The sequence below is a fragment of the Rana temporaria genome, chromosome 7, assembly GCF_905171775.1.
Source record: "Rana temporaria chromosome 7, aRanTem1.1, whole genome shotgun sequence".
NCBI lineage: Eukaryota > Metazoa > Chordata > Amphibia > Anura > Ranidae > Rana > Rana temporaria.
Genome location: NC_053495.1, coordinates 58,008,060 through 58,026,254, shown reverse-complemented (window position 1 = coordinate 58,026,254; position 18,195 = coordinate 58,008,060). Strand labels below are relative to the sequence as shown.

The 18,195-nt window shown below is 45.7% G+C and overlaps 1 protein-coding gene across 2 annotated transcripts in view; it reads right to left on the bottom strand.

Annotated features, from left to right (window-relative positions):
• The window catches only part of TMPRSS6 (transmembrane serine protease 6), a 214,715-nt gene extending 196,981 nt beyond the window's left edge, over nt 1-17,734 (bottom strand). The window contains exon 1 of one of the 2 annotated variants that reach the window (XM_040359433.1): nt 17,450-17,734. In XM_040359433.1, coding sequence (XP_040215367.1) covers nt 17,450-17,521 — 72 coding nt within the window. In that variant the 5' untranslated portion in view covers nt 17,522-17,734. The remainder of the gene's footprint in view (nt 1-17,449) is intronic. The other variant, XM_040359432.1, reaches the window with a different exon arrangement.
• Nucleotides 17,735-18,195: the final 461 nt, after the last annotated feature.

The following is an 18,195-nucleotide window of genomic DNA, read 5'->3' as shown; positions in this document are numbered from 1 at the left end:
CTCGGTAAAGAGCCTTCGACAGAGGCTCTTTACCACGTGATCAGCCGTGTCCAATCATAGAATCAGTTACGCATAGCTATCCCTAAGATCCCTAAGAGCCCTAAGATCCGACAGGTGTAATTGAATTACACCGTCGGATCCTAGGATGCAATACTTCGGGCGCCGCTGGGGGGAGTTTGCGTCGTAAACCAGCGTCGGGTATGCAAATTAGCAGTTACGCCGATCCACGAAGGTTTTTCCCGTCGTTACGTCGTCGCAAGTTTTAGATTCCCGTCGCAAAGATAGGGCTGCTATTAACATGGTGGAAAATTACTCCACCATGTTAAAGTATGCCCGTCTTTCCGCGTCGCTTTTGAATTTTTTTGTTTTCCCGGCGTAAGTACGTTACGCACGTCGCGATTCTCAACACGTCGGCGCGTCGTAATTTCACGCAAAGCACGTCGGGAAACTTGCGACCGGAGCATGCGCAGTACGTCCGGCGCGGGAGCGCGCCTAATTTAAATGGTACCCGCCCCATTTGAATTGGGCCGCCTTGCGCCGGACGTGTTTACGATACACCGCCGCAAGTTTCCAGGTAAGTGCACCCTAGGCGAAACCTAATTTTTCCGCCCCCATTGGCCACACCCCTGACTCCACCCCCTTTAGCCTACCCATGTGACAGGAGACAGAGCTATACAGGAAGCATGGGCTTCCTCTAGCGCTGGTTTCAGTTCTGCGATGCACCTCTAATTACACCACCGGTCAGACGGAGCAGCTACCTTGGACTGAGTTAGCTGCAGCCTGCAGAGCATGCAGACGTAGGAAGGAAACCAGTGTCCGGGTGCCCCTAGGCAGCAGTGTGCCCTAGGCGGCTGACTAGTTTTCCTAGTGGTAGCACTGGCCCTGCATCTAAGGATTGGTAAGCTGCAATATCTTATATTCTCAGGGTGGAAAGTTAGATGCACTTTAGGTTGGCTGTGTGAAGAAAGGTTGGGATCAACAACAAACTGTATTATATAAAGGACAATACACTTCTCCTTTTTATCAGAGATTAAAAAGGATTAACATGTCCATATTAATCTTTATACCACAGGTCCAAAGTGTCCGAAAACTGGTTATATGTACAATTCAAAATGGGAAGCCATGATAGAGTTCTTTACGCTGATAACTCAAAATAACTCAATGATTTGTGGACATAAACCTCAGGAGAGTCACACATTTTTAGTAATTGGTAGACATGTGCACACTGAAATATTTTGTTTCGTAATTTAGTTTTCGTCTGAAAAATAAAATTTATTTAGTTACTCCAAAAATTCGTTTTTATTTATTTTGTTTTCCGTAAAAAAAATGCATTCGTCTGGAAATCCAAATTAAGGTCGAATCTGTCATTGAAGGCTTATGGTGTCTGTCGAATGTTCTAAGAAGAAGAAGAAAATTTTTTTTTTTTTTTTTTTTACAGAATCTTTAAAAAAAAAAAAAAAAATGTGACTCTTCTAGCTGGATTCAGGATGGCGGGCGCATAGTTGCGGCGGCGTAGCGTATGGCATTTGCACTACGCCGCTGTAAGTTTGCAAGGCAAGTACTGTATTCACAAAGTACTTGCCTGCAAAGTTACGGCGGCGTACCGTCCGTGTACATATCCCAGTGTGCATTGCGGCTAAGTACGCCGCACGGACCTATTGGTTTCGACGTGGATGTAAATTACGTCCAGCCCTACACGCAAATGACGTAAAATTTTCACATTTCGACGCGGGAACGACGGCCATACTTAACAGTGGCTACGCCACCTAGGGGGCATGTTTATCTTTAGGCGGCCTATCTCTTACGGAAACGGCATATCTTTACTGCGACGGGCAGACGTACGTTCGTGAATAGGCGTATCTAGTGATTTACATATTCTACGCCGAACGCAATGGGAGCGCCACCTAGTGGTCAGCCTAAATATTGCACCCTATCTAATCTTAGATAGGTTTAAGTGTATCTCTGTTTGAGAATACACTTAAACTTAGGACAGCGCAAATTCCGAGTTAGGTCGGCGTATCTACTGATACGCCGGCCTAAACTCTTACTGAATCCAGCTATTTATGTCTCTCTATGTCGAATCTTCATGTCTCTCTATGTCGAATCTTCATGTCTCTCTATGTCGAATCTTCATGTCTCTCTATGTCGAATCTTCATGTCTCTCTATGTCGAATCTTTTCTCTCTATGTAGCATAATATTGGACTAATAGAGTTAAGGTTAGGCACATTCGACCGCAACGAAAACTAAAATAAAGCATTTGTTTATGTCGGATCTTTCGTTTTTCTTTTTCTGTGCTTTCGTTATCGTTTGTTAAAACGATAACGAAAATACCTGAAATTCGGACGAAAATGCATTCGGACCAAAACAAATGCACATGTCTAGTAATTGGTAAGTCAATGAAATCAGAATTACTTTCTTCAAGCACTATATCACATTCACTCAAGATGAGCAACATTATCATTTGTCTTTTAGACATCATGCCTGATAAGTGGGATTTTTTCTTTCTCTTTTAAGATTGTTTATGTTCCAATTTATTTAGGAGATGCTGGTGGTTTGTGTCATTGTGCAGTATCTAGAAAAATGATTAACCAGAGATTTAACTCTCAGCACACACATTGTGCAACTAGCTAATGCTTGTTCAGCACAAACATGGTGACAGCATGACAAACTTGGTAACTCCAAAAGAAAATGAATGTGTATGTACTGCAAATGCGTAGAGCTTCACGGATTTGAGAAGCTAAATTGGTGTTGATGTTATAAATGGGCTTATTACAATTTGCGAATTTAAGTAGCATGCGGTTTGCTTTATACGCACAACAATTTTTTTTTTCTATTCAAACCACAAAACAAGAGAAAATTGAGATGGTCTATAGAGAACTTTTTGACTCCTATTAACATTCCCTGCATCCTACCGTCTACAGTTCTCTTGCTGGATTTAACCACATACAGTACTGAGCAAAAAGGCAGGCGTGAAAAAATGCTGTAAGAATGCTTTCAAAAATATATATTGTCATTGTTTATTTTTATCAACGTACAAAATGCAAAGTGAGCGAACAGAAGAAAAATCTAAATCAAAATTTGGTGCGACTACTCTTTGGCTTCAATCCAGCATCAATTTCTTACACGTATTGAGAAAAACTGCAACTCCTGCGCTACCAATAATGCAACCTGTGCTCACAAACTCAAAATAAATATAAATATACGACAAATACGGCTGCTTCAAACACCAATTGAGTTCCCACAATAACAATGAAATTATACTGAGGCCTGGTACACGCGATAGGATTGATCCGCGGATCCGGTCCGCCGGACCGTATCCGCGGATAAATCCTCTGACGGATTTGGATCCGTTGGCATGTACTCACCATCGGATCCAAATCTGCGCGGAATTCAACCGCGGTGACGTGTCGCGCCGTCGCCGTGATGATGACGCGGCAACGTGCGCGACGCTGTCATATAAGGAAATCCACGCATGCGTCGAATCATTACGACGCATGTGAGGGACGGGTTTGGACTGATCGATCCGGTGAGTCTGTACAGACCACCGGATCGATCCGCTGGAGCCGATTCCAGCGGATAGATTTGTTAGCATGCTAACAAATTTTTATCTGCTGGAAATCGGAAATATCCGCGGATAAATATCCGCTGGAACGTACACACCAGGGGATCTATCCGCTGAAACCGATCCGCTGAGATTTTTCAGCGGATGGATCCTCTCGTGTGTACGGTGCCTTAGAGTGCTGCGTTGCTGTCCTTTAATAAAAAAATATTCTACCAACTTTGCAAATTATAAATAAACAAACTTATGCAGTGGCTTGAAAAAGTATTCATACCCCTTGAAACTTTCCACATGTTACAACCAAAAACATAAATGGATTTTTTGGGGGATTTTATAGGATAGAGTCAGACAACATAATTGTGAAGTGGAAGGAAAATGATAAATGTTTTTCAACCTTTTTTACAAATATGTGAAAAATGTGGTGTGCATTTGTATCTCAGCCCCCCAGTCACTACTTTGTAGAACCATCTTTCGCTACAATTACAGCTGCAAGTCTTTTTGGGGATGTCTTTACCAGCTTTGCACATCTAGAGAGTGACATTTTTGTCCATTCTTCTTTGCAAAATAGTTCAAGCTCTGTCAGATTTTCAAAATATATATATATATAAAATCAACCGTATGTTCAGCAGCCATGTGGGCTCTATGCCTGTAAAGTGTGGGCTCTATGCCTGTAAAGTGTGGGGTTTGATCAATAAAATCACTGCTATTTAACACTAGGATTTGACTAGGAGCATCACCTGGATTGCATCCCCATCAGCTTGTCAGAGAAGGGTCCACTGCTGCTAAGCAACCTGCAGGGAGCTCAACTGTCTACAATCAATAGAGATAGGTTTGGGTGTGTTTGAAATCCCACATGCCTGATCCTGCCAGGAAGCCGACACTCCACAGTGCTAATCACAGCCAGTGAGACATTTCCTGATCTGTGCAGCTGCGGACCAGGAAATGTCTCACTGCCTTTGATTAGCGCTGTGCAGTGTGGGCTTCCTGGCAGGCTCTGGCATGTGGAATTTTGAACATGCCCAGCCCATCTCCAACAAATTGTGCTGGCTCTCCTGTACATCAGCCCCATAAAGTAACCAGCACTGGGTTCCAATATGCTGCCGCCACTGCCATGGAGACAGAGACCAGCTCTGTGTATAGCCGGGACAGGACAGCAACTCTGGTTGTTCCAGCACTGGTCAACACTGGGAGGATTCCCCCATCCACCTATAATGTGTAGATGGGGGAATTGGATCATTTCTATTTTTTTTTTCATTCAACCTAATAGTTAAATGCAAAACGTGATCAATGTATGGGCTGCCTAAGAGCTAAGACCAGCCATAGACAGTTTAAATCTCAGCTGGTTCAGCAGGAGGGATATTCCCCTGTCAGTACTGTCTGTGTTGATGGGGGAATCATGCAAGTTTCTTTTCTGCAATCTGTGGATGCAGGAAAGAAATTTGCACCGTATATTACCTGCCTAACTGAAAGTGAAAGTAAATTGTGAATGTCTTGAAAGAACAGGAGAGGGGGATGGAGACAGATGGGGGAGATAAGGGATGGAGATAATGCAGTTCAGTGATTACAGTATACTGCAGTCTGCAGTGCACACACTTACCCACGGCCCAGGCTAGAATCTCAGGCATCATTCACACACAGCCAGGAATGCTGCTGTTTTTCATATTTCCCAAGCACACATCCCCTCTCTTCAGATACACGGATACACGGATACACGTGTGGGCAGGACTGGAAGGAGGAGGAGGAGCTGTATTCCTCCCTGCTCGTATGTGAGGAGAGTGGGGGTGGGGGGTGGCTGGATTTTCTGGGCTGTGAAAGAGTGTCATAGACTGACACTCGGCTCAGCTTGCAGTCACCACTCTCGGAATTTACAGGCTGGTTTTTCAGTAACTGAGATAAAGGCTTGGCGCCCCCCACAGTGCTCGTGGAGTCCTTCCTGCAACTCGCTCAGTGCCAATGAGGATGCAGGGGAAGGAGCAGATCGGGCAGCTGTGGTTGTGTGAGCGCTCGCATTATGCAGTGTCAGCGAGCAGAGGGAGGGGGAAGGAATCCCCCGCAGGAGCTGACTGGGCACGCTCTCCCTCTCAGGAGAGACTGTGTTACTTCAGCGGCGGCCCGAGCAAAATACAAAAAACATTTTGGGGGGGGCACATGGTGGGGCACAGCATAATGTTGGGGGGGTCAGGGCCCCCTCTGCGCCCCCCCTAGGGTCTCCATTGATTCTAACACATGAATATGCTTTGATCAAAACCATTCCATTGTAGCTCTGGCTGTATGTTTAGGGTCATTGTCCTGCTGGAAGGTGAACCTTCCGACCTAGTCTCAAGTCTCAAGTCTTTTTCAGACTAACAGGTTTTCTTCTAAGATTGCCCTGTATTTGGCTCCATCCATCTTCTCATCAACTCTGACCAGCTTCCCTGTCCCTCTTCCGAAGAAAAGCATCCCCACACCATGGGCCAAATTTTTAAAAGAGATACGCAGGCGGAACAGCTGTTCAGCCTGCGTATCTCTGTGCCTAACTTTGGAAACAATCCTCAAAAGGCTTTTTCCAAAGTTAGGCAGAAGATCTGACATCTGTAGGACACTTACACTGTCAGATCTTAGGATGCAGTACCGCATCCGCCGCTGGGGGCATTTCTCCGGTAGGTGGGTACCTACCGGAGCATGATGGGACGGTGAGGCCTATATAAATGGGATGCAAGGCGCGCTTCCATCATTGCAGTGAGAAGAGGCATCGTGTCAACATCGGAAGAAGGGAGAAGAAGAGAAGAGAAGAAGATGACGTCACAGAAGACCGCGCTGGCTGCCTGCTAGTAATTGAGCTAACACACGAAGATAGCAGGCAGCCAGCGCTGAAGGAGAAGGCACCGGACAGCTGGAGAAGAACCGGGGTGCGCCGAGTCAACAGCGGAGAGCGGCGAAGATAGAAGAAGACCCCCGGAGAGCGGAGAAGACCCCCCCCCGGAGAGTGGAAGAAGAAGCCCCCCCCGGAGAGTGGAGAAGACCCCCGGAGAGCGGAAGAAGAAGCCCTCCCTGGTATAAAGAAGACAGGGGGGGCCTCCGGAGCAGACTAATAAATGATTTTAAAAACCCTTGTGTTGTGTGTTTAATAACTATCACTTTGCCTCCAGGTGAATGGGTAGGGGTACGATGTACCCCATATCCATTCACTTAGGGTGGGGGGCCGGTATCTGGGGGCCCCCTTATTTGAGGGGACTCCCAGATTCCGATAAGCCCCCACCCGCAGACCCCGACAACCAACGTCCAGGGTTGTCGGGAAGAGGTCCTGTCCTCATCAACATGGGGACAGGGTGCTCTGGGGTGGGGGGGCCCGCAGTGCGCCCCCCTGCCCCAGAGCACCCAACCCCCCCATGTTGAGGGCATGCGGCCTGGCATGGCTCAGGAGGGGCGCTCGCTCGTCCCCACTCCCATTCCTGGCCGGCCGGGTAGCGTGCTTTGGATACGGGTCTGGTATGGATTGTAGGGGGACCCCCTACGTCGATTTTTCGGCATAGGGGGGGTCTCCTTACAACCCATACCAGACCTAAGGGCCTGGTATGCTCCTGGGGGGGGAACCCATGCCGGTTTTTTATTTGAAAATTGGCATGGAGTTCTCCCTCTCAGGAATGCATGCCGAGCGACGCTGTAAATTTTTTTTTTTTTTCCCGGCGCGTATTTTTTTTTTCACCTGTCGCAACTTTATTGTCCCGTCGCAATCCACAAAGCCCGGCAAAATTACGTTCACGCGCTGCACGTCGGGAAAATTACGTCACACGCATGCGCAGTACGGCCGGCGCGGGAGCGCGCCTCATTTAAATTGTAATCGCCCCCCGGAGAGGAGGACCGCCTTGCGACGGAGGCACTTAAGTTACACAGCGTGTAATTTCTAGGTAAGTGCTTTGAAGATCGGGCACTTAGGTAGAAATTTAACGCCTGTGTAACTTAACTGCTGAAAGTTAAGTTAGGCTACGTTTTTGGGAATTTGGCCCCATGATGCTGCCACCATGTTTCATGGTGGGGATGCTGTGTTCAGGGTGATGTTTTCTTTTCAGGTCAAAAAGTTACATGTTGGTTTCTTCTGACCAGAGCACCTTCTTCCACACGTTTGCTGTGTCCCCCACATGGCTTCTCGCAAACTGCCAATGGGACCTTTTATATGGCTTTCTTTCAACAATGGCTTTCTTCTTGCCACTCTTTCATAAAGGCCAGATTTGTGGAGTGCACGACTAATAGTTGTCCTGTGGACAGATTCTCCCACCTGAGCTGTGGATCTGTGCAGCTCCACCATGGGCATCTTGGCTTCTGATGCTCTCCTTGCCCGGCCTGTCAGTTTAGGTGGATGGCCATGTCTTTGTAGGTTTGCGGTCGTGCCATACACTTTAATTTCTGGATGATGGATTGAACAGATGTTCAAAGCTTGGAATATTTTTCTATAATCTAACCCTGCTTTAGGCTGGGTTCACACCATCCCTGCATCCATCTTACAGCAGGGGTCAAGTGCATTCTGGTTCACAGTTTCAGTTCCGATTTCAGCCCAAATTTTGGGCTAAATCTGAAACAAACCAAAAGATGCACAGGTTTTTCTGCAAAATGCACCGGACCTGCTGCGGAGATACGTGAACCACCTCCATTGAGAGCCAGTCAAAATCTCCTGCTATTGCGAATTGGATGCAGATAGCCCACATCCAATATGCAATGGTGTGAACCCAGCCTTAAACTTCTCCACAACTTTATCCCTGACCCGTCTGGTGTATTCCTTGGCCTTAATGATGCTGTTTGTTCACTAAGGTTCTCTAACAAACCTCTAAGGGCTTCACAGAACAGCTGTATTGTTTACTAAGATTAAATTACACACAGGTGGACTCTATTTACTAATTAGGTGACTTTTGAAGGCAATTGGTTTCACTAGATTGTAATTAGGGGTTTCAGAGTAAAGGGGGCTGAATACAAATGCACTCCACACTTTTCACGTAAAAATTACTCAATAGACGGTGAATCACAATCCAATAGTGTATGTTGCAATAATCATTAGCAAATAAGCACAAATACAAAATGTCTTTCAATCATAGCGAACAGTTTCTGTCCTCCTGTGTTCCATCTTGGGCACATGCTGAGTGTGGAGAAAAAATCCCATTCTGCAACATTGCTGGAGTGACAAACTATGGTCGCATCAAGTATACAGCCATAGGGACCCTCACCCCTGTGCTTCCTAGATGTGTATGCAAATGCAAGGATAGGTTTCCTCTTGGTGGCTTGTGGCTATCATAAATCCCTGCTAACCCTCCAAGCACTCATGACTGGGATAGATACTGACTAATGATCTCAGGAGCCACCTACTCTGCTGGGTAAGTGAGATGCAAGGAAGATTTTGGGAGGATGAGGAGGGTGGAGAGATGAGGGCTGTGGAGATTTGTTCAGAGCGTGGGGGATGGGGGGGAGAGTGGTGCAGAGGTCAGAGCTGAGGAGGGTTGGAAGTGAGATGTGGACAGCCTGTGAACAGGGACGGTGCTAACACTAGGCAAACTATGTAGCCGCCTAGGGCACACTGCTGCCTAGGACACCTGGCCACTGGTGTTTCTACTCTCTTATCTCGTCATCAAGAACCTAAGTCTCATCATCAGCAGGCAGCCGTGGCTCCGTTCTCACATAGTGTCAGAGGCGCAGTGATGGGCACTGGTAGGCTGCATTGATGGGCACTGGTAGGCTGCATTTGATGGGCACTGGTGAGGCTGCATTCGATGGGAACTGGTGAAGCTGCATTCGATGGGTGCTGGTGAGGCTGCATTTGATGGGTGCTAGTGAGGCTGCATTTGATGGGTGCTTCATTAAAAAGGTGGTGTACATGTGGGCAGGGCAAAGGGGGTGGATTCAAAATTAGGTTTTGCCTAGGGTGTCAAAAATCCTTGCACCAGCCCTGCCTGTGAAAGAGAGCTAAACCCTGCACTCTGTACACAGCGCACCCCTAAAAACTGCACTCTGTAGGTAGCGTATTCTTGAATCTTGCACTCTGTATATAGCGCACACCCTGCATTCTGTATGTGCGCACTCCTCAATCCTTCTGATGTGGCCCGCAATCAAATGGAGTTTAACACCCCTGAAGTATGACCCTTTCAAGAATCAAGAATGCAAATGATCTGCTAAGCCTGTTTGGAAGCTCAGTACCACTGGGACCTCTGTTCCCTCTAAATTTAAAAATATAATGGAAGAAAGTACACTCTCGTCAAAATATAAATGAAACCTTGAGATGAATATCGGGAGCACAACCTAACTGCTGGAATTATCAGTTTTTAAGCCAGAATTTGTAGTAATTTTACTTTTTTCTTGGGGTCCTACAATATGCTTGGTAGGGATGCAGGCCTTTCACAGAGAGAAATCCTGATATGTAACAGTACTAAGACTTACACAGTAACTAATCAGACGCTAACCTGCTTTGGACATTTAAATAAGATTGGTGATTCAGGAAGAAAAGAAAGAGGAAGATACTAAACAGGGGAAATCACAGAACTTAAATTAAGCCCTAACCTCGAACAATTGGGTGTTCCCCATCCCTTGTCCTCCTCAACCCCACCGTCCACCTATTCACAAGGTCAGTTTTTGGTAAAATAAAGTTCCAAATGCCCAAAATACTCCTTAAAACATGACAGTCCGTCTCTCAAGTCTTCTATCTTCATTACTATTGGTTGTCAAGTGGTGGGGGCCTCAGAAGACAGTAGTGGTATAAGATAAAGGCAACTGGTATGCTGATGTGCTGGATCCACCAGCTATGATGACTCCTAAAAGCAGAGCCAGCAAGAGACATGGGCAGTAGATTTAGGTGAGTATAAATAAGCACATAAAAAAAGGTGTTTATTTAAAATCAATAAAAGTATAACTAATGGCAAAACTTGTAATCTGCAGTATATTAAATTTGTGTTTTTTGGTTTAGACATGCTGTAAGACCATGTTAGGCTTAGGAGTGTTTTTTTGGGGTGGGGAGCATAGTGTGTGTTGTAGCTGGAGGAGCAATTATTATGGGTTTAATTTACTGGTAATGTGTGGAGTGAGGGGATTGTGGTATGGGTTAAGTGCTAAAGAGCAAATTTTTGTAGTGTGTGGGGTCAAACAAATGTTGGGACTTGTTTTAGGTGTAAGGTGTTAAGTATTTTTATGGATGAGCTTTATACTATTCAAATTTCTATTTAGTATATTTAGCCGAATACCTCAACTGAATCTCTTTTTTTTTTCTTGGCCGCAGCACAAATGCCCTTCTTGGATGTCAATCATTGTAATTTCATATACTGGTGAATTGTCACACAGCTGTGCCAGTACTGTGATACGATGTCACCCTGTGAGTGGACTTTGTCCTGATATAGTTGAGGCACCAGTGAGGCATTTTCACTTAATACACTTAATACAGTGTATGAATTAGACTTTGTAGAGGTCCGTGCCACACCAGAACACATGTTATTTCAATTGAAGGATGTTGGGCGGGAGGGTGGCAATAGGACCACAAAGTAAATATTGGTCAATTAGTCAGAATCCAACTTGTTCAATGCATGGACAACTTAAATTGGAAGCAAAGCCTTAGTCAAACTATTCTTTAAATTATTTATTTTAATTGAAGGATGTTGAGCGGGAGGATGGCAATGGTATTTCAAATGAAGGATGTTGGCCAGGGGGGGGGGGGGGGGTGCCAATAGGACCACAAAGTAAATATTAGTCAATTAGAATCAGAATCCAACTTGCTCAATGTATGGACAACTTAAATTGGAAAAAAAGCCTTAGTCAAACTATTCTTTAAAAATGTTCCTTCCCCCTCCTAGTTATCCTGTCTGACCTGTAAAAAAAATCTGTATACTTACCTATTTTTAATCTGCTCTATTCTGGTCACTTGATTCAACTGGTCCAGGGAAAAGGAGGAAGCACCAACTTCAGCTGGGCCATGGGAGCCTATGGGTGGCGTCTCGGCTCCCGTAATTTCCAGCCTGTGTAGATAGCTGCCTGAGCCGAAGCTGTAGAATCATGTGACCAGACTATTTATACAGGTCAGGAAGGATAGGTAGGAGGAGGGGGAGAGAACATTTTTAAGAACAGACTAAAGTCGGCCATAAACAGATCGAAATTTGGCCAGTTCAGCAGGAACCAGCTGGATGAGGGGATCAAGCAATTTTCTTTCCTTCAACCCATGGGTGAAGGAAAGAAAATTGCAAGTTCTATGGCCAGCCTTAGGCCTTTTATCCCTTTAAAGCTCACAAGACTTTGGGCAATCTGTATAGGGGATACCTTCCTATATGATATATATATTTTTTTAATTAGATAATTAAATTTTTAATCTGAAAAGAACCCTGGATCTTTCCACATGTAGCGCCTGGCTACTTTCATAGCAGTTGCTGCTGTAAATTTAGAGGGGGTCAGAGAGTTAGTTGCCCCTTGTCTGGGGACTTTTAGCCACCCCCAGATGGTAGGTGGCAGCAGTGGAGTCAGGGTCGTGTGGATACTTCTCCTCGGCAACCAATCAGGGGGGTTGATCGCCTCGCTGTGCATGCTGGGGAGGGGTGTTTAGGGGGCAGACGCCATTGGTTGGGGCGTCGTCGCCTTGCCACCATCCACCTAGGCAGTTGTCCCACCACCCCCGTGTGTGGCCCTCCTGGCCGGGGTGTGTGTTTAGCAGTGTTCCTGGCTCCGGGACCACGTTGGTCCGGAGCATTAATCTACCTTGCGGACTCAGTAGGTAGACCGAGTCTGCAATTTGCAAGTGATCCTGGGCTGTCTGTCCCATGGGAGGAAGCCGATCGATGGAGAACCTGTTTGGGGGATACCAAGCACGAGGCTGGTGTCTCAAGAGAGGCCTACTTGCTCATCGAAGGACACTTCGTATCTGAGGCTGGACGATGGTCGCCTATCAGTTCCAGTCACCAAAGCTGTGTGAAAGAGATCCGGGTGCTAAATCCAGTTGAGCTAAATCCTTCACCTTTCTACTATTTATCATTTTTACCCCGTTGGGTAATAAAAGCACAGGAAAGACACCTGTCGTGTGGACATTGACTTTATTACAGCTCTCATTCAATACCCAATACCCTAGACGGACGGAAGATAGAGGTAATGTGCCACCCAAATCAAACCAGCAGCTCCTTCGGGGGTAGTGCTACACACATAAGCCATCTTTTTGAAGGTATAAACAGTATTCTAGCCACAGACGTGAACTAATGAACAGAAGATCTGACACCGTATGGTGGTTCTGTAGAACTTTTGTGATATAAACATGTACAGGTCTATTTGCTGAACATGCCTGTAGGGATGAGCTTCGTATTCGAGTCAAACCCATGTTCGACTCGAAAATCGTATGTTCGACCGTTAGTCGAATTACGAACGTTACGGGCCGTTTGCGCCAAATTCGCGCCAAATTCAAGTGGCGTGTCTAAAATCACTGCTCCAGAAAAAACGACCGTTTTTAAAACTTTTTTTTCCATTGATACATGTTTCCTGGGGCAAGACCCAGGTTCTCAAACCCGTTTTCCAACAATAACTTGCATATTAGGCTTTAAAATGAGCACTTTTGAATTCGAACGTTCGCGTCCCATTGACGTCAATGGGGTTCTAAATGTTTGCGTGAACGTTCGGTCCGTTCGAAGGTTCTGGTGCGAACAGAACGGGGGGGGTGTTCGGCTCATCCCTAATGCCTGTTTATTTACTGAGCACATTCTCCAGGTACTGTACTAAAAATGGAACTTCCGCTTAACCCACTCCTCGCCCCCTTACATGCCACGTTTGGCATGTCATTTTTTTGGGGGGGGAGTGGGGGCTTCAGGAGAAGGGGACTTCCTGTCCCACTTCCTCCTTCCACTGAGGGGCTGGTAAGGCGATTAGCTTAATCGCCTTATTGCAGCCCCTCCCTGTAGGCGAGCGCCCGTCCAATCGGACGGCGCTCGCGCATGCGCAGTGGGTGCCCGGCCGTGAAGCCGAAAGCTGTCCTTGCCAGGTGCCCACACTAGGAATGAAGACGCCGGCCGGCGAGAGGGGGGGCGAGGAGCGGAGCCCCGGCCGGCGCGTCGCTGGAGACGTGGAGCAGGTAAGTGTCTGTTTATTAAAAGCCAGCAGCTACACTTTTTGTAGCTGCTGACTTTTAATACACTTAAAAAAAGTCTGGAACACCCCTTTAATGTGATCGACCACAAAAAGCTACAGTAGTTGGCAACCTTCCTTTGCTATCAACAGGGCTTCCTGCCTGCAGCTAACACCAGGGAATCCCTGCTGGGTCTCCTGCAGATAATCGCAAATGGCCCCAACTCACGAGTGTGAATAGGACTATAGGGCTAAAGATTTGCACATGAAGCGCAAAGTCATGTTACACAACTGAGATTACTCAAGGTGGTGTTAATAATGGGAGATAAAGAGCAGCAAAATGTAGACAACCCCTGGGTATGGAAAGTTCAATATTGAACATGTGAACCAATTGACTTTTTCTGTAAAGTTTAATATTATCAGATCTTGAAAGAAAATCATTTGTACCCCCAGGTATACCCACATAAAGCCCATCAGTGTTCAGTGTGGTGTCATATCAGCCTACTGGGAATGGTAAAAGACCTCTGGCACACTAGCTGCAGTAGAAAAGGCTTAAAGCATCTGCCGGGACTTGTAGCTGAAAAGCTTCTTCCCTTAAGGCAATATTCGCAGATAAGCTGTTCCCAGAGGTACAATACCGTCAGCTACCAAAGAACAACGATAGCGAACATAGACGTGTCTTATAAATCAATCACGCTTGTTCATATCTCAGTGCTGCAGTGCAATTTAAAATGGAAAACACAAGCTGCTTCCATCTCCCTGGGACAGGTGCAAACAACATTCGCCGTTTGTCAGTCAAAATGCACAAATCAGATTTACTGAAAAAAAGAAATCATAATTCTCAGTAACCAAAATCTGCATAATCCATGAATTAAACTATTTGGCACAGATATGAAGTATACAGTAACTAGAGCCAAACGATTTGTATTTAGCTTTGGATTGAGATGGAATGTTTGGACCTTTGCAAGTTTCTGATTTATTTTTTGCTGTCTTTGATCTGTTGGGGAGATTTTCCTTCAATTTATGTTCCATAGAGGAGAAAATAAGTTGACATTTCTGCAAAGTGAATGTGAATCCCTTAAGTTCACCATACACCTTACAATCTAACCGTATAATCAGCTTTATATTTACATAAACTATGCAATCATATTTTATCCAGTCAAGCAGATCCTTATACTACATAAATATTAATAGACCTAGGGCTCCATTCACGCCTAAATGTTAGCATTTTCTGCCATTTTCCAGGATTTCTTTGCATTTTCCAGTGAGTTTAAGGCACAACGTCTCATGCCTCATACACACGACCAGTTTTCCTTTTGGGAAAACTGCCATGACAGCCTTTGGCCGGGAAAACTGCCAGGCCCAGATTCTCGTAGAATGGAGTAAAACTCGGCGGGCGTAACGTATCTGATTTACGTTACGCCGCCGCACGTTTTACAGGCAAGTGCTTTATTCACAAAGAACTTGCCTGTAAAGTTGCGGCGGCGTAGCGTAAATCACCCGGCGCAAGCCCGCCTAATTCAAATTCGGCGGGTAGGGGGCGTGGAGCATTTAACTTAAGCGCGTACCCGTGCCGAACGTACTGCGCATGCGCCGTCCGGAAAATATCCCAGGGTGCATTGCTCCAAATGACGTCGCAAGGACATCATTGGTTTCGACGTGAACGTAAATGGCGTCCAGCCCCATTCACGGACGACTTACGCTGGAACGACGGCCATACTTAACATTGATTGCGCCTCCTACACCCAGGGGCAACTTTATGCCGGGACAAGCCTAACGTAAACGTTGTAACTTTACTGCGTCGGCCGCGCGTACGTTCGGGAATTCGCGTATCTAGCTTATTTGCTTACTCGACTGGAAAAACTACGGAGGAGACACCTAGCGGCAAAAAAAAAAATGCATTTAAGATCCAACAGCGTAAGAGCCTTACGCCTGTCGGATCTAATGGATATCTATGCGTAACTGATTCTAAGAATCAGTCGCATAGATACGACGGCCCAGATTAGGACTTACGACGGCGTACATGGCGTTGAGCCGTCGTAAGCCCTTTGAGATTTTGGGCCGTAGTGTGTATGCTTCATGGCAGTTTTCCAGACAGGAAAACCAACAGGAATCGTGGCAGGAAAAATTAGAACATGTTCTCTTTTTTCCTGCTGCGATTCGCGGTGGTCTTTTTTCCGGAAGTTTCCCTATGGAAAACACCGCAGTTTTTCAGACGGGAAAACCTCTGGTGTGTACACGAGGAAAGTGGCCGAGCAGGGTCTCCTGAAACAAAATGCCTGAAAAACGCCTTAAGCGCAATAAAGAACACAAGCATCTTTAGGGGCAAGTACAGGCGGTTTTCTGCTTTTTACATTGGTAACCTGTACAAAATCGCAGCAAAAACCTGCGACTTTGAAACGCTAAGGCCTAAGGCTGCATTCACACAAGCGATTTCCTGCCATTCACACCAGGCCATATCGACTATGAGTATGTACTTTAGCTGCCTAAGGCCTGGTTCACATTTATGCATTTTTAAGCGCGTTTTTCGTTTTGCAGAAACACACTACAGTCCATTTAACATGGTTTCCTATGGATGTGGATGTTCACATCTGTGCATTTTATGGAAAGGGCTAGGGACTTTTTTCTGTTTTTTGGTCCCATAGACTGCAATGGATGAAAAGCGTGTATTGAAAAACGGAAAATGCCCCTGCAATATGCAAGCTGCAACCTGCATAGGTATGAATGTGGCCTAATAGAGGATCTAAATCTGGCCACGCCCACGAGCGAATTTTGGCCGATTCCTGATGCATTGGCTGAATTTATTACAATGGGTGGCCCTGTTCCATTTGCCAAAAAACAATTGCTCAATCAACTTTTATTAAAGCCCACTGGAAAATTTTCAGCCAAACAGCGACTGCATTCGATCAGATGGAACGGCTGTTCGGGTATTCGTATTATAATATCCCAGCAGGAGGGATTCGTCCATCCTGTTTAGATTTCTATTAGTGCATGGCCAGATTAATACGGCCATACCCTATCCGTAACTTCCTAGTTTTAGAAGTACTTTATCATACCTCCCAACTTTTTGAGATGGGAATGAGGGACACCTATCAGCAAAATTATGCAGGCATAGGACACACCCCTTGCCACGCCCCTTAAAGGAGAATTGTACAAAAAATAAAAGATTGGTTCAACCCACAAGTGCTTTTTACCACTACTATTCCTTTATATTGGCTTTTAGAATTTACAGATGCAGCAATTTAGAAATCAGATGAAAGCTTTAGGGCTGGAAAACACTTTTTGATAGATAAAAAAATGCATTTTATATACATCTATATAGATCAGACCAGAATGAGGGACACATGAGGGGGAATGAGGGACAGAGGGACATTGCTCCAAATCAGGGACAGTCCCTAGAAAGGAGTGACAGAGGGACATTGCTCCAAATCAGGGACAGTCCAGTCCCTAGAAAGGAGGGACAATGCTCCAAATCAGGGACAGTCCAGTCCCTAGAAAGGAAGGACAATGCTCCAAATCAGGGACAGTCCATAGAAAGGAGGGACAGAGGGACATTGCTCCAAATCAGGGACAGTCCAGTCCCTAGAAAGGAGGGACATTGCTCCAAATCAGGGACAGTCCCTAGAAATGAGGGACAGTTGGGAGCTATGATTTATGATGGAGATTTGTTGAATATTATATCCACCAACAAATCACTTTATTGATAATTGATCCACCAATTTAAAAAGCAAAATCTAGTTGCTTAACAAGAAAATAGCATGTAGTATATAGCCAGAGTGACAATATAGAGATCTGTTACAATCTTTGTTCAAAATCTTTCACTTACAACCTACATGAACAGTGTGACTTACCGGACTCAGCTCTTTGGGGGGTTTTTCCTCTGGAAGTGGTGGGGGATCAGGAGGTGGCTGAAATCCAGACATATTGAATACTCCTCCAGCTCACCTGGACATACGGCTCACCTCTCTGATGCAGGGACATGCTGTGCCAGTCATACACAGATCACACACAGCAGGCTGCTGTTGACACATCCCTGAACTCCCAACAGATTCGTCATTCTTTGCCCCTCTGGCTGTTTTGGAAAAGAGCAAGGCTCCCAAGGGGCATGAAGCCACACTGTGCAACATGCTGTGATCAATGTACAAAACACGCATACTCAGATCACCATAATCAGTGTGCAAAACAGGTACAGCTGGACAGGGAACAGAGGTCACCAAGATACCAGGACATGTATTGAAAAATCACAGGAACACATTAGAGCATAAAGCTATGGAAATCCTGATCTGTAATCAATAGCTTCAAATATTAATAATTAATAAGGGGATTGCAATAAATAAAGGGGATACATTTCCAGAAGATGTCTGAGGCCCCGTACACACGACCGAGTTTCTCGGCAGAATTCAGCCAGAAAATCGATCGGAGCCGTATTCTGCCGAGAAACCCGGCCGTGTGTACACTTTCGGCCGAGGAAACCGACGAGGATCTCGTCGGGCCAAAGAGAGAACATGTTCTCTATTTCCTCGTTAGTCAATGGGAAAACTTGGCTCGCCGAGATCCTCGGCGGCTTCACAAGGAACTCGACAAGCAAAACGATGTG